General features: G+C 47.2%; 3 protein-coding genes across 3 annotated transcripts; all 3 read right to left on the reverse strand.

Annotated features, from left to right (window-relative positions):
* Window positions 1–4,782: 4,782 nt before the first annotated feature.
* On the reverse strand, window positions 4,783–11,286 carry LOC109180742. The gene is made up of 2 exons (XM_019330451.1): window positions 10,760–11,286; window positions 4,783–4,951 (listed from the first exon to the last, which is right to left on the reverse strand). The coding sequence occupies exons 1-2, from the start codon at window positions 11,284–11,286 to the stop codon at window positions 4,783–4,785; spliced, it is 696 nt and encodes a 231-aa protein (XP_019185996.1).
* Window positions 11,287–11,876: 590 nt separating this feature from the next.
* LOC109180743 lies at window positions 11,877–12,467 on the reverse strand. The gene has a single exon (XM_019330452.1). The coding sequence runs from the start codon at window positions 12,465–12,467 to the stop codon at window positions 11,877–11,879; it is 591 nt and encodes a 196-aa protein (XP_019185997.1).
* A 209-nt stretch (window positions 12,468–12,676) lies between these two features.
* On the reverse strand, window positions 12,677–13,471 carry LOC109180744. The gene has a single exon (XM_019330453.1). It carries the CDS (start codon window positions 13,469–13,471, stop codon window positions 12,677–12,679), a length of 795 nt encoding a protein of 264 aa, XP_019185998.1.
* Window positions 13,472–14,918: the final 1,447 nt, after the last annotated feature.

The raw sequence follows: 14,918 nt of genomic DNA on the forward strand, positions 1-14,918 counted from the left end.
AAAAGACAAGGGATAACACCCGGACAGCGAATAATGCTGGTAACCCACCAACACGCGTTAAGTATCATAATATACATAGATATAATCAAAACCATTTGAAACTGGGAATACATTATATATCATTTTAAAGCCGAGAGAGGAAACATCAATAGACTCATCAATCACTCACAACAAAGGTCAAAGACCATCATACTCAACAAGACAATAGAACCACAAGCAACAAGCTCAACAACAAGGTACAACATGCGACACATAACGAAGGATTCTCAATAGACATGCACTTAAGCATTGGAAGGCCAGATTCACACCATAACGAGTTCCAAGTCTACATAGGACACCATCACACCAAGTCATATACCGTGGAGTCAGCACCACGGCTCGATTCATAGTGGATCAGTGTGGAGGGCTCCAAATCATCAATCATGTATCACGTTGTCATCACAACGACCCGGATCACATGCATAGTGTCATCGGCTCATCGCAATGACAAGGACCGCAACCCAATGGAAGTAGAGCTAGCAACTTTAAGTGTATACACCCCCTATTGAGATTCCAAGCTCAACGGGTTAGCTACCATCTCTGGCAACTAGAATGAGTTTCCCATGTTGGCTACAAGTAAAGTATCCAAATGGCAATCCGGAGCTTTAAACCCACTACCGGATGCAATCACACATAAGCCCCCACACTGTCCACTTTACCAGCTCAATCATCTCATCACATCAACCCATCATCTCAACAAGAGTCAATACACACGGAATCTAGAGATACAACAACACCTAGATTCCACACAAAGTGTGTACAACAAAGGATACACTCAACAATAGCTTAATAAAGGAATAATCATACACATAGGATCACATCAAGGGATCCAAGCAAGGGGTTTCAATGAAGGACATGAAACGATACTCAACAAAAACAATGGACCTCAATCCAATATCAACATTGTTGGCAACACGAGTTGCCAATCCTCAATAGAAAAGGGACAAACAATACATACTAGCATTAATGACACCAAAACTAGCATGCATATCAAACGGGTAACCAAAATGGTTCCATCCAACCTTCAAGACTCATATTAGCCCAACGAATCACAAGGTTGGACACTTAGCACGATTCAAGACGCCAAATGCTAACATGGATTCCTAACACATCGTTCTAGACATACGAAACATCAAGAAGACTCACAAAAGCTCAATAATTCAACAACGGGAGGTCAAAACATCAAATACCAAGAAGAAAGGATCACGGGGAACAAATCCCCGCAATCCGCATATATGTTCCCCGCGGGTGGGGCCACAGGTAGGGCTCCACCCGCGGCAGTACCCGCGGGGTACATCAGGGCCCAAAAATCAGCATTCGCGAAAATTCACTTTCAAGGCCAAGTTCAAGTCCAAATGACCCCATATCTTCCACACAACAAAGATATGACTTGAACCTATGAATAACTCATACAATAGCAGTCAAGAACCCTAAATACAAGCTCTAAACATGTATTATCACAAGATCATGCATCAATCACTCCAACACATCAAAAATACCACATAGAAGTCAATAATCATTATTAACAAGTGAAAATAGGTTTTGTGTAGCATGGGTTACCTATTGTAGACCAAAAAAACCTTCTTCAACCTCAAAGCAAGACCAAAGCTCCTCTAGATCAACCTAGCACTTCACCCACCACTAGATATTCTACAAACTCCCAAAACCCACAAGGTAAAAGAAAGATTTAGAGAAAAGATGGAGGAATCTTGTAAGGAAAAGGTAGGGAAGGATAGATCTTACCATTCCTAGCCTTGTAGTGTTGGAATCTTGGCTTGGGATTTCTTGAAGAACTTGTGAAGATCAACTCTAGGATTTCCTAGAGAGAAGGAGGAGTAGGGGCAAGAAAGAGATGTAGAGAGAAGGGGAATCTTGAAAAATGATTTGGATTCCTTGGTTAGGGTAGGGTTTTAATGTGAAATGACCAAAAGGGCCCCTTCCTCCCAAAACTTGTTAGGAGAAAGACAAAGTCTAGGGTACAAGGGCTAAAGCCCAAGGTACAACTCATTGACCAAATTAGAAGGATAAGGAATTTGGTCAACTAGGTCCTTCAACTAATTTCAAAGGGAGATTAGGATAAGAATTGTAAAGCCACAAGGAATTAATTCGGGTTTTAGGGAATGAATTTCCAGGGTGTCACAACTGAGTTTACCGCAAAGGCAATATCCGGCCTAGTACAACCTATTAGATACAATTAAACTACCAATAATCTGAACGTATTCTCCGTGAGAAATACAATCTCTGTGATTATTGGCTAGTTGTACGTTAGTATCTACTGGTGTCCAAGCCACTTGATTATTATCCTTTGCGAGGATTCAATCAACTCAACGAGATTGGCTTAACATGAGACCATACGGTCTTCTCACATTTTTTTAATCCCGAGGATTAGATTCGCCAAACTCATGCCCATCATGTCAAATATCAAATTTAACATGTTCCTGGTAGATTTGATCATTTGATCGTTACTACCCACGATGAGTGTATCGTGTATAAACAAACAGTGATATCACCGTTTATCATACTCATTACGTAGACACACTTGTCACATTTGTTTATACTAAACTCGTTGGTCATCAATGCATGATCAACCCTCACATGCCAAATACTACGGCAATTGTTTCGAACCATACAATGATCTCACCAACTACACACTTTCTTTCCACAGCGTGGAACCACAAAACCCTCAGGTCGTTCCATGTCTATTAAGAAAGCGATACATCCATTTTGATGAACTTCCTAGTCTCGCTAAACGGCTTTGACAAGTATCATACTAATGGATTTCATTCTCATCACAAGAGAATATATATATCGAAGTAACTGTGGCACTCGCGTTGCATGTAATCTACAATTACAAACCCGGCCATTTATTTCAATATAACCAACCGGTTTTTATCTTCCGACACGTGATCCACTAGGATCCAAAGGTTTTACAACCTGGAGGAAGAACAACCAGTTCCAAGTATGATTCTCTAAGATAGAATCTACTTTACTTTTTGTAGCCTCTTTCACTTGGTCCTCTCCGTAGAAATCATAACTTCTACATATGTTTGAGGCCAATTTTCTAACAACCTTGTCAGAAAATTCGGTTCATTTTCTAGTAAAGAAGTTAGAATATGCGCATCACATTCTAGCATGTACGTTAGAAAATCTGGACCAAAGGATTTTTCAATCCTAGCTCTTTTGCTACGTCTAGGTTCGAGCTTGGGTTCTCTTTCATACCCTCCAACCACAGCTACATCGAACGTTCCTTTCAACGTGTTGGGTCATTTATTGAACCCTCACAGAAATACATCTTCTAAAGAACGATGAATTTCTTGATTCAATTTTTATTGTGTTTTTTTGTACATCAAACTATAGGACTCGTGTACTAAGAACCAATAAATGTCTTTGGCAAGACACCCCCACATTTCAGGTATTAGTAGGAAAAATTCCTACGTACCCACAACCCATAAGAGGCCTTATCGAGTTTAATGCGGGTAACCTTATTTAAAAGGTACTTACTTGTCCAAAGTATTGTCTCACCCACACACTTTGAGGTAGACCCGAACTTATCAACGTCTTGATTTTTATGTTCGGCAACAACGTTCGATTGAGGTGAATACCGAACCGTACCCTCGATTCTTATAAAGAATAAACATGTGTTACACGTTAGCACATCTCATAGGTGCGAACAAATCAGCACTTATGAATCCATTCGGGATTGATCGAAGCCAAAACTACAAATCAGTGTTTTCGACATTGAAGCATCATTCGGTGCTTAGTAAAGCACCAAATCGTTACTGTGAATTTTAAATGCACCAACCGCTTGCATTATAATTCAACAACACAAAGAGTTGCTAATTACCTTAAGCACATTCCAGTGTTATCCAACTTCATGATTAAGCAAAGCAAAGCTTAATCACAAATGTGATTAGGTACTATTCATACGTTAGCAAACTCCTTAAGTGCTAATCACATAGCACTTTACAATGCTAAATTTAATTAGCCCTTTGCACAGTGCTAATTCAACATTTTTGGATGTCCAGTGCAATTAAGCACTACAATTAGCACTTAAACAATGCTAAATTCAATTAGCATTTCCCGTTAAGTTCAAGCTTAATTTTTGACGTCCCAACAATTTGTCTCAAATTACATTTCATACTAGTATAATTTGGAACTTTTGATCAAGTTAATTCTTACACAATTAACAATATCAAATCAACCAAATTTACGACTAGTTGAATCAAGTTTATATAATCGTACTACGAATAATATTTTAAGTATTCAACACTTGAGCTGTGACGTTCACGATTATATAGCTACGAAATCTATATCGTTCAACATGAACTAGGACCGAAGTCTTTTACGAGATCTCAACATGTAACACATTTGTTACATTCCGGTTCGGTCGTTAAGCCATTTTAACATTTTCCAAATAATGCTACATAATGTACAAGGCATCCATATCGAATCATTTCATATATTTAACATTATTCTATCAAAAATTCGTATGTACCATGATTCAATAACTAAATGGAACAAATCATTTCTATTCAACAAAAAAAATGTATCACAAGAATACTACAACATTTATTTTAAAAAATAAATAAATAGGAAAATACATTGGAAACCAATTTCCATTATTCCTATGTAGTAGTCCTTCGAACCCGTGTGACACATTCAATTGTTCAACCGTCTACTCCACGAAGGGTGGTCCCATAACGCACATCGGGGGTACCTGTTAAAGAAACCTTGGTTGTGACCTCACTCATCTAACCACCCACATTCTTTAACCAAAGCAAAGTTGTCCTCAACCTTTTCACCAGGATGACGGTTCGCTTCATAGTGGCTGCTCACTTCCTCCTGATAATCATCTTCAGGACTAAACTTTTGTTTGCCTTTCTTTTGATTATGGTTGAAGTCGTTGTTCACACTACAATAATCCTCAGACCATGTAGTAGAACGAGGAGGTACTAGACACTAGGTCTAATTCTGTAGTAGAACATTGAATTCCTGATCCATGGCCTCACGTCACTCAGGATACTTGACTGCATGTGTATAACAAGTGGGCTCAAAAGGGCAAACCTGTGCAGTCAAAACCGTAGGAGGAGGACGAGACAGACTCTTAGTAGTCATGGAATGAGTCCTCATCTTTGGTCTCGAGGCATGGCCACGTGTGGCAGCCACAACGGGGACGGATGGAACCGATTGCACAGGGGGCGATGAATTCGTGACTGCTGTAGTGGATGTCATATGGCACGGCTGCAAGACAGGTTCAACCCAAGGATGAGGCTGGGGAGCCGAAGGTGCATGCAAAACAGTCTTAGTAGCAAAGGGAAAAACTGCCTCATCAAACCGCACATGCTTGCAAACATATATCTTATTGAGTTAATTGCACTGGAGGTCCCTTGTCATTTGTGGAAATTTCAAATTTAGTCCCAGACTATTATTTTTGCCATTTTACATCCCAGACTATCGTTTTTAGACACTTTTAGTCCTTCTCATGATTTTTTCTATTTTTAGTAAGGGAATTTTTGTCTCTTCATATTTTTGTTTTGTTATTTTTCCGATTTCAACTAGTTTAATTGGTTTAGAACTTTAGGTAACCTCTGATTTTTAGTAATCATATTTTCAACCAATTTTTAGTAAAGTCCTAAACCAACTAAATTGGTTGAAACCGGAAAAATAACAAAAGAAAAATATAAAGAGACAAAAATGCTCTTACTAAAAGTAGAAAAAAATCATGAGAATGACTAAAAGTGTCCAAAAAACGATAGTCTTGGATGTACAATGGCAAAAACGATAGGATGGGACTAAATTTGGAATTGCCACCAAAGACAAGGGACCTCTGGTGGAATTAACTCTATCTTATTAGATTGTAAGTCCATGCACCCATGCCCCCGAAATGAGTCAGAATAACCTAAGAAGACACAAGGAGAGATATGTAGGACATTTTATGATGGTTATAAGGTCTTAAGTGAGAATAACACAAGCAACCAAAGACACGAAGAAAGAAATAGGACGATGGAGATTTATGTAACAGAAGATGAGGACTAGAATTATTCAAGACATTGAATGGCATTCTATTGATAAGATAAACAGTAATTTCAAAAACAAAATTCCAAAATCGAGATGGAACAGAAGCGTGAGCCATAAGAGTTAGCCCAGTTTCAACAATATGTCTATATCTCCTTTCCACACGACGGTTCCAAAACTATTCATAATTATGAATATATAGTTAAAAACTTATGAACATATAATTTTATAATTATGAACATAAAGTTGTGAACATAATTATGAACATAAAGTTGTGAACGTAATTATGAACATATGGTTCTGTAATTATGAATATAGAGATTCAATAATTGTGAATATAAAGTTCAAAAATTATGAATATTTAGCTTTATAATTATGAACATGTAGTTCTGTAATTGTGAATATAAAGTTCAATAATTATGAATATGAAATTTAAAAATTATGTATATATAACTTTATGATTATGAACATATAGTTCAATAATTATGACAATAGAACCGTGTCCACCTTGACACGGTTCCACAGCATAACGATTGATGAAGCACATTCCTCTACATATAAATTGTTACGAGGGACTTTCATCTCTATTCATTGGCTAAGTGCATTGGGATGTGGAATTATTTTGAAACGTAATCACAAATGTAATTGGAACTCATGCCGTTTTACTGTTTTAGAATAGTTACAACTCTTCTCGCAATTATTATTATGTGGACCACGATTCACAGAGCTGTATGGACTACACTATCAAATAATATAGATTTGGTACACAAATAATGTACTTTTAATATATAAAAATGTATATTGTATTTAGGAAAAATATATTATTTGAATACTGAAAGTACATTCTTTTATATAGGAAAAAGATATTATTTGAATGAGATATTTTGAAAAAAAAAATACTTAGAAGCCGAGTCATAAATATTGTTAATTAAGATGAAAAATTAAAATACATCATAATGAGATAAAAAAAATATTCAAAATAAAATATGAATTATAATTAATTAGATAAAATAATTTGAATAGAAAACATATTATAATAAAACGCTCATATCAGTATTAATATTAAAAAATCGAGAAAAAACACAATGTTACAAATAAAACTCCACAAAATATGTAATATAATTAATTAGATAAAAAAAATTCGAATAGAAAATATATTATAAATTAATAATATCATTACTTATATTAAAAATGGAATTAAAAAAAAAAAACACAATATTACAAATAAAAAATTCAATTAGAATTAATCTCACTATAAATTCATACTGTAAATTTTGAATCGATATATTACAATCTAAGCTAATTCATCCTTTAGTTAAATTTATGTAAATTTAATATCTATAAGTTAACTATGTATATATAAGGAACTTATACATACAATATATATACATGAGACGAGGTGGGAGAGTGGGGGCAGCTACCCCCACTGTCCGCATTGTGGCTCCGCCACTGGGTGAAGGATTGTATATTACACATATTTGAGAAGGTAAAATACAAACTAAAAATCCTTTTACTTCAAGAAATTTTTTTCTATTTTATATTTTCTAATTTTGTATTCTATGTTTCTGTTTAGGAAACTTTTATTAACACTCATATCTTTTTAATTTAGTTTTTAGGCTGACGTTATAAAATTAACACAAGTATAATTTTGAGCGATTTTAGACTTATATTCAAAATATTTTTGAATAAATTTTGTTTAAATGAAATTGATGGATTTAATTACCCGGGGTGCGCCCAAATCACTAAATCCGGATAAGAATATGAATAATAAATAATGGATAGGTAATACGAACGATATAGTAAAGGCCGTGAGACCGTAAATTGTATTAAATGCCATAGAATTGGCTATTACAGTAGTTTCTTAGGACAAAGTGTGTAAGTAAAGTAGATCATAGATAGCATGTCCCTTGTTAGGACAAGGAGGGGGGGGGGATTTTATACAAGCCAAGCACCCAACCGCCTCCCCCTAAAACGGGGGGTTAGTTGGATCTGGCGTTGACCGCGCCCGGTCTCGTGACCGGCGCTACGGGGCCGGGCCGAGCCCATTTGGAGCTCGGACCGGGCCCATGTGGAGGTCGGTCCGACCTCCTGGAGAGGCCGGCCCGGCCTCCAACGTGGCCTGTGCGGGGGCCACGTGGCGAGGCCACGGCTGGGGCGGGTACGTGGCGTCGCCCCGGGACCCGTTCTTGCTTCGCGCCCTCGGGTCGGTTCGGGTCGATTTCCAATATATCCGTCATCAGTCCCCCACTCTCCGAGCTGCGAGTAATCGTCATCGAAGGAGAGTAGTTGCTTCGGCCGACCCCTCAGAATGCCGACCCCAAGATGTCCGCGTCCCAGCCTTATAGGTGACGTCAAAGTGCACTTCTTGTGATAATGATGAAAACTCCATCCGGAACATGACTCCTTCATCTGCTAGGACACATACGCACCGCCGCGTCTCTGCCATGTCACTCCGTCACGGCGCCGGAGCGGAGGCGTCGCCGTGACGCTGCCACGGGGATGGCTTGCAGGCCGCGCTTCCGTGGCCCCCCGGCCGACCTCCCGGGCTCAAGCCACGTCGGGGTCGGCCTCGGCGACGGTCGTCCCCCTCTGCCGGGGTCACGCCATCCTCCAGCGCCGAGGTCGCGCCGACCTCCGGTGCTGAGGTCGAACCGACCTCGCGTGCCGACCTGCCACGCAGAGGTTGGGCCGACCTCGACCTCGGCCTGGGGCCGAGGTCATCCAAACCGCCCCTGATTTTTTTTTTCGAGCCTAAGCACTCGGGCTCCTCCGTCGGGGTTGGTACGCGAGGTCTGGCCTCGTGCCCCCTTAGGGTGCGATAGCCGCTCCGTCCTGGTTCGTTCAAGCCTAGCCACCGGGCTCCTCCGTCGGGGTTGGTACGCGAGGTTAGACCTCGTGCCCCCTTGGGGTGCGCGTTAGCCGCTCGGGCCAAGTCCTTTCGGACTGTGCCACCGGGCTCTTCCGTCGGGGTTGGTACGCGAGGTCGGACCTCGTGCCCCCTTAGGGTGCGCCTAACCGCTTGGGCCCAGTCCTGTCGGACCAAGCCACCGGGCTCCTCCGTCGGGGTTGGTATGCGAGGTTAGACCTCGTGCCCCCTTAGGGTGCGCGTTAGCCGGTCGGGCCAAGTCCTTTTGGACTGTGCCATCGGGCTCTTCCGTCGGGGTTGGTACGCGAGGTCGGCCCTCGTGCCTCCTTAGGGTGCGTCCTCCGTCGGGGTTGGTACGCGAGGTCGGACCTCGTGCCCCCTTAGGGTCCGCGGGGGGAAGTCATGAGTGAGCACTCGTTCCCCCTTTGTTTCATGTTTTTTTTTTTTTTTGGAGAACCAACTTCGTAACAAGGGTCCTACTCACAACGTGTTTCGTGACATGAAACTTTATTTTGCTTATTGTCGTTCACTAAGACATTATTGGGGGAGGGGAATGGTCCTCCTCCTAGGATAGCAATGCCAAGATCCACCTCTTACGTGGCCGTGCTGGTGTGGACCCGGCGGTCCTTCTGACCAATTTGGCGGCACGCCTTCAAGTAGCAACTGCGGCTCACCTTTTGGTCCCCTCGGGCGACCCCGACCCCGGTCGGTGTCGGGAATTTGAGGCACAGGTGCTCCATGGAAATCACGCACCTGAGGTCCTCTAGGGCGGGTCAGCCGAGAATGATGTTGTGGGCGCAGTTGATTTTGACGACTACGAACTCGATCTCCCACCTCCTGGTGTGAGGTGGGGTGCCTATCTCCACCTCCAAAGTGATCGACCCCTCTGTCTCGATTGAGTCCCCTGTGAACCCGGATAGGGGGGTTCGTACCTGCTCCAGCTGCCCTCTTGAGAGTCCCAGCTGGGTGAATGTGTCGTGGTACATGACGTTGACCGAGCTACCCGTGTCCACGAGCACCCGGTGCACCACCACGTTGTTGATGTCCAGCTTGACCACCAAGGCGTCCCGGTGGGGGAGGGGCCCGTCAGGTAGGTCGGCGTCGGTGAACGTGATGGGCTCCCTCTTTGGTTTTTTCTCGTGGGGTGTTCGTGTGACCTCCCCTACGTACAAGCTTCTCGCCCACCTCTTCCGCTCGGCTGGCGAGTCCCCTCCCTCGGGCCCCCCGAAGATGACGTAGATGGTATGTTTCCTCGGGGGCTGGGAGTCCTCTGTTGTCTTCTCCTCCTCTTCGGAGCTGTTGTCGTGGTGGTCCCTCTTACGGGGAGCCGAGGTGGATGGCGTCTGGCCACCCCCTTCCTCCATACCTTGCCTTGCTTCTAGCCCTGCGCCTGGCCGGGCCTCTTAATGAATTGGCCGAGGTAACCCATTTGGATGAGCTCCTCGATTTGTCTCTTTAAGAGGATGCATTCGTCTGTATCGTGCCCCTTCTGCCGGTGAAACCTGCAGTACTTGTTGGGGTCCCCCCTTGCCGATATCTTCATGCACTCCTCCTTCGGGAATACCACGATTCCCTAGTCCTCCGCGTGCTCCAAGATGGTACCCACAGGTTGTGTCAGCGGGGTGAGATAGCGTGTGGGGTTCAGCCTGGGCCCCTCAGCGTACTCACGTCGGTGTGGCCGCGGCGCCTTGCGCTCCTCCTGGGGCGCCTTGTCTTTTCGACCTCTTCCTTCCTCCTGTTCCTTCTTCCTCTTCTCGGCAGCCTCGGCGTCAGTGTACCTTGCTGCCTTGTCCATCAGGTCGGTATAGGTCCTTGGAGGGCGGGGGGGGGGGGGGGTACCTGATGAGGCCCTGATGAAAAGCGCCTGACCTCAAGTTGTTTCGGAAAATCACCATGGCCGACTTCCCATCAAAGTCAGCGACCCCCATGGCCTCTTTCTTCCACTTTCTGAGGTACTCGGCTAGTGACACCGAGCTCCCCTGCTTCAAATCACACAGGTCGGCAATTTGCTTCTTCCGCTGTATGCGGGTGGTGAAATGGGATAGGAACTGCCGGGTGAGGTCCGCAAAGGCAGAGATGGACCTCGCCGGGAGGGATCCGAACCAATCATGCGCCTGCCCATCCAGGGTGGCGAAGAACCCCCTACATAGGATGACGTCTGTTGCCTCGGTGATCATCATGGCGGCCCTGTACCTGGTCAGGTGTGCCCGCGGGTCCGTGGTCCCCGAGTACGCTTTAATGGTGGGAAAGCGAAAATCTCGAGGTAAGGGCTCCTCCATGATGGCGTTTGCGAACGGGGAGGACAACACATCCTGGGGCTCTGGAGATCCGTCCCTCTCATTGATCTTCTTCTGGAGCTCGTCCATCCTCCTCCGCAGCTGCTCGACCTCTACCCGATGGGAGCTCGGAGCTCTATCATTCATTTCACCCGATCGTTCGACCCGGGAGGCCTGCTCATGTCGCGGGTGGGGTTGGGGGACCTGCCCTGCGGACCCACGCGAGGCTGCCTCGTGTCGCGGCTGGGCGCGTGGCCCATGGCTCGGCGACCTCCGAGTAACCGATTCTTGTCGCAGTGGTCGGCGGGAGCACTCGTTCCCCCTTTGTTTCATGTTTTTTTTTTTTTTTTTTTTTTTGGAGAACCAACTTCGTAACAAGGGTCCTACTCACAACGTGTTTTGAGACATGAAACTTTATTTTGCTTATTGTCGTTCACTAAGACATTATTGGGGGAGGGGAATGGTCCTCCTCCTTGGATAGCAATGCCAAGATCCACCTCTTACGTGGCCGTGCTGGTGTGGACCCGGCGGTCCTTCTGACCAATTTGGCGGCACGCCTTCAAGTAGCAACTGCGGCTCACCTTTTGGTCCCCTCGGGCGACCCCGACCCCGGTCGGTGTCGGGAATTTGAGGCACAGGTGCTCCATGGAAATCACGCACCTGAGGTCCTCTAGGGCGGGTCAGCCGAGAATGATGTTGTGGGCGCAGTTGATTTTGACGACTACGAACTCGATCTCCCACCTCCTGGTGTAAGGTGGGGTGCCTATCTCCACCTCCAAAGTGATCGACCCCTCTGTCTCGATTGAGTCCCCTGTGAACCCGGATAGGGGGGTTCGTACCTGCTCCAGCTGCCCTCTTGAGAGTCCCAGCTGGGTGAATGTGTCATGGTACATGACGTTGACCGAGCTACCCGTGTCCACGAGCACCCGGTGCACCACCACGTTGTTGATGTCCAGCTTGACCACCAAGGCGTCCCGGTGGGGGAGGGGCCCGTCAGGTAGGTCGGCGTCGGTGAACGTGATGGGCTCCCTCTTTGGTTTTTTCTCGTGGGGTGTTCGTGTGACCTCCCCTACGTACAAGCTTCTCGCCCACCTCTTCCGCTCGGCTGGCGAGTCCCCTCCCTCGGGCCCCCCGAAGATGACGTAGATGGTATGTTTCCTCGGGGGCTGGGAGTCCTCTGTTGTCTTCTCCTCCTCTTCGGAGCTGTTGTCGTGGTGGTCCCTCTTACGGGGAGCCGAGGTGGATGGCGTCTGGCCACCCCCTTCCTCCATACCTTGCCTTGCTTCTAGCCCTGCGCCTGGCCGGGCCTCTTAATGAATTGGCCGAGGTAACCCATTTGGATGAGCTCCTCGATTTGTCTCTTTAAGAGGATGCATTCGTCTGTATCGTGCCCCTTCTGCCGGTGAAACCTGCAGTACTTGTTGGGGTCCCCCCTTGCCGATATCTTCATGCACTCCTCCTTCGGGAATACCATGATTCCCTAGTCCTCCGCGTGCGCCAAGATGGTACCCACAGGTTGTGTCAGCGGGGTGAGATAGCGTGTGGGGTTCAGCCTGGGCCCCTCAGTGTACTCACGTCGGTGTGGTCGCGGCGCCTTGCGCTCCTCCTGGGGCGCCTTGTCTTTTCGACCTCTTCCTTCCTCCTGTTCCTTCTTCCTCTTCTCGGCAGCCTCGGCGTCAGTGTACCTTGCTGCCTTGTCCATCAGGTCGGTATAGGTCCTTGGAGGGCGGGGGGGGGGGGGGGGGTACCTGATGAGGCCCTGATGAAAAGCGCTTGACCTCAAGTTGTTTCGGAAAATCACCATGGCCGACTTCCCATCAAAGTCAGCGACCCCCATGGCCTCTTTCTTCCACTTTCTGAGGTACTCGGCTAGTGACACCGAGCTCCCCTGCTTCAAATCACACAGGTCGGCAATTTGCTTCTTCCGCTGTATGCGGGTGGTGAAATGGGATAGGAACTGCCGGGTGAGGTCCGCAAAGGCAGAGATGGACCTCGCCAGGAGGGATCCGAACCAATCATGCGCCTGCCCATCCAGGGTGGCGAAGAACCCCCTACATAGGATGACGTCTGTTGCCTCGGTGATCATCATGGCGGCCCTGTACCTGGTCAGGTGTGCCCGCGGGTCCGTGGTCCCCGAGTACGCTTTAATGGTGGGAAAGCGAAAATCTCGAGGTAAGGGCTCCTCCATGATGGCATTTGCGAACGGGGAGGACAACACATCCTGGGGCTCTGGAGATCCGTCCCTCTCATCGATCTTCTTCTGGAGCTCGTCCATCCTCCTCCGCAGCTGCTCGACCTCTACCCGATGGGAGCTCGGAACTCTATCATTCGTTTCACTCGATCGTTCGACCCGGGAGGCCTGCTCATGTCGCGGGTGGGGTCGGGGGACCTGCCCTGCGGACCCACGCGAGGCTGCCTCGTGTCGCGGCTGGGCGCGTGGCCCATGGCTCGGCGACCTCCGAGTAACCGATTCTTGTCGCAGTGGTCGGCGGGAGCATGATTCCTCCGCCGGTGGCCCGTTGGCTGGCCTCGGACCTAGCCTGTCCCGGGCCGATACGTGATCGCCCAATCTCTCCAGGGTGGGCCTGGTTTGGGTTAGTGCCCTTCCATCGCCGTCGCGCTGGCGGCCTCGGTGGGAGTCCCCTCCTCCCCACCTCTCCGATGGTCGAGGCGAGTTGACCTCCCTGTGGGTGATAGGTGCCTGGGGTGGCCGGGTGCTTGGACCGCTGCGCCTCCGGGTGGGAGGAGGTGGAGGTGACGCCGGCGCCCCCCGGGTGGCGCCTAGGTCGGCTTGTTCCTCTGCCCGAAGGCCCGCTGCGACGCGCGCCAGCGCCGTGGAGGCTTGTTCAAAGACCGCCACCCCCTCCAGGATGAGTGCGCGAGCCGGAGCGACAGGGGGTGGTGACGGTGCACCACTGCCACGGTGGTTGGTGAGCTGGGCCCTCAGATCTTCCCCCGACCTGGTGGAGGCAGCTGGTTGGATGCTGGGGGCGGGGGCCCTTTGGGACCGTTCCCGTTCGGGACGAGCTGGGTGTCGCCGGAACCATTGGTATGACGAGAGCTGGATCTCGATCTTGCCATCGCTGTGGATAAACGATAATGGGGAGAGCGCTTAAGCTTGTACAACAGCTCTCAACAAGAGCACCAATGATGGATTTAATTAACCCGGTGGGACCCGAATCACTAAATCCGGATAAGAATAGGAATAATAAATAAGTAATACGAACGATATAGCAAAGGCCGTGAGACCGTAGATTGTATTAAATTCCGTAGAATTGACTATTACAATAGTATTTCAGGACAAAGTGTGTAAGTAAAGTAGATCATAGATAGCATGTCCCTTGTTAGGACAAGGAGGGGGGCTTTTATACAAGCCAAGCCCCCAACCGCCTCCCCCTAAAACGGGGGGTTAGTTGGATCTGGCGTTGACCGCGCCCGGTCTCTTGACCGGGCCGCTGTGCGGGGGCCGGGCCGAGCCCATTTGGAGCTCGGACCGGGCCCATGTGGAGGTCGGTCCGGCCTCTTGGAGAGGCCGGCCCGGCCTCCAACGTGGCCCGTGCGGGGGCCACGTGGCGAGGCCTCGGCCGGGGCGGGTACGTGGCGCCGCCCCTGGACCCGTTCTTGCTTCGCGCCCTCGGGTCGGTTCGGGTCGATTTCCAATATATCCGTCAGGAATAAATATAATTTTTGCTTCTAAATTCAATATATATAAGATGTTTACA

This window comes from Ipomoea nil, unplaced genomic scaffold (assembly GCF_001879475.1).
Source record: "Ipomoea nil cultivar Tokyo-kokei standard unplaced genomic scaffold, Asagao_1.1 scaffold1034, whole genome shotgun sequence".
NCBI lineage: Eukaryota > Viridiplantae > Streptophyta > Magnoliopsida > Solanales > Convolvulaceae > Ipomoea > Ipomoea nil.

What these genes read in the sequence shown, in the direction of transcription:
- LOC109180743 (XM_019330452.1), bottom strand. Translation starts at nt 12,467, where the DNA reads ATGGAGGAAGGGGGTGGCCAGACGCCATCCACCTCGGCTCCCCGTAAG.
- LOC109180742 (XM_019330451.1), bottom strand. Translation starts at nt 11,286, where the DNA reads ATGGACGAGCTCCAGAAGAAGATCAATGAGAGGGACGGATCTCCAGAG. An exon ending in TTTCATCAGGGCCTCATCAG is followed by an intron (nt 4,952 to 10,759) that starts GTACCCCCCCCC and finishes GGATTATTGTAG; the next exon opens with TGTGAACAACGACTTCAACC.
- LOC109180744 (XM_019330453.1), bottom strand. Translation starts at nt 13,471, where the DNA reads ATGGACGAGCTCCAGAAGAAGATCGATGAGAGGGACGGATCTCCAGAG.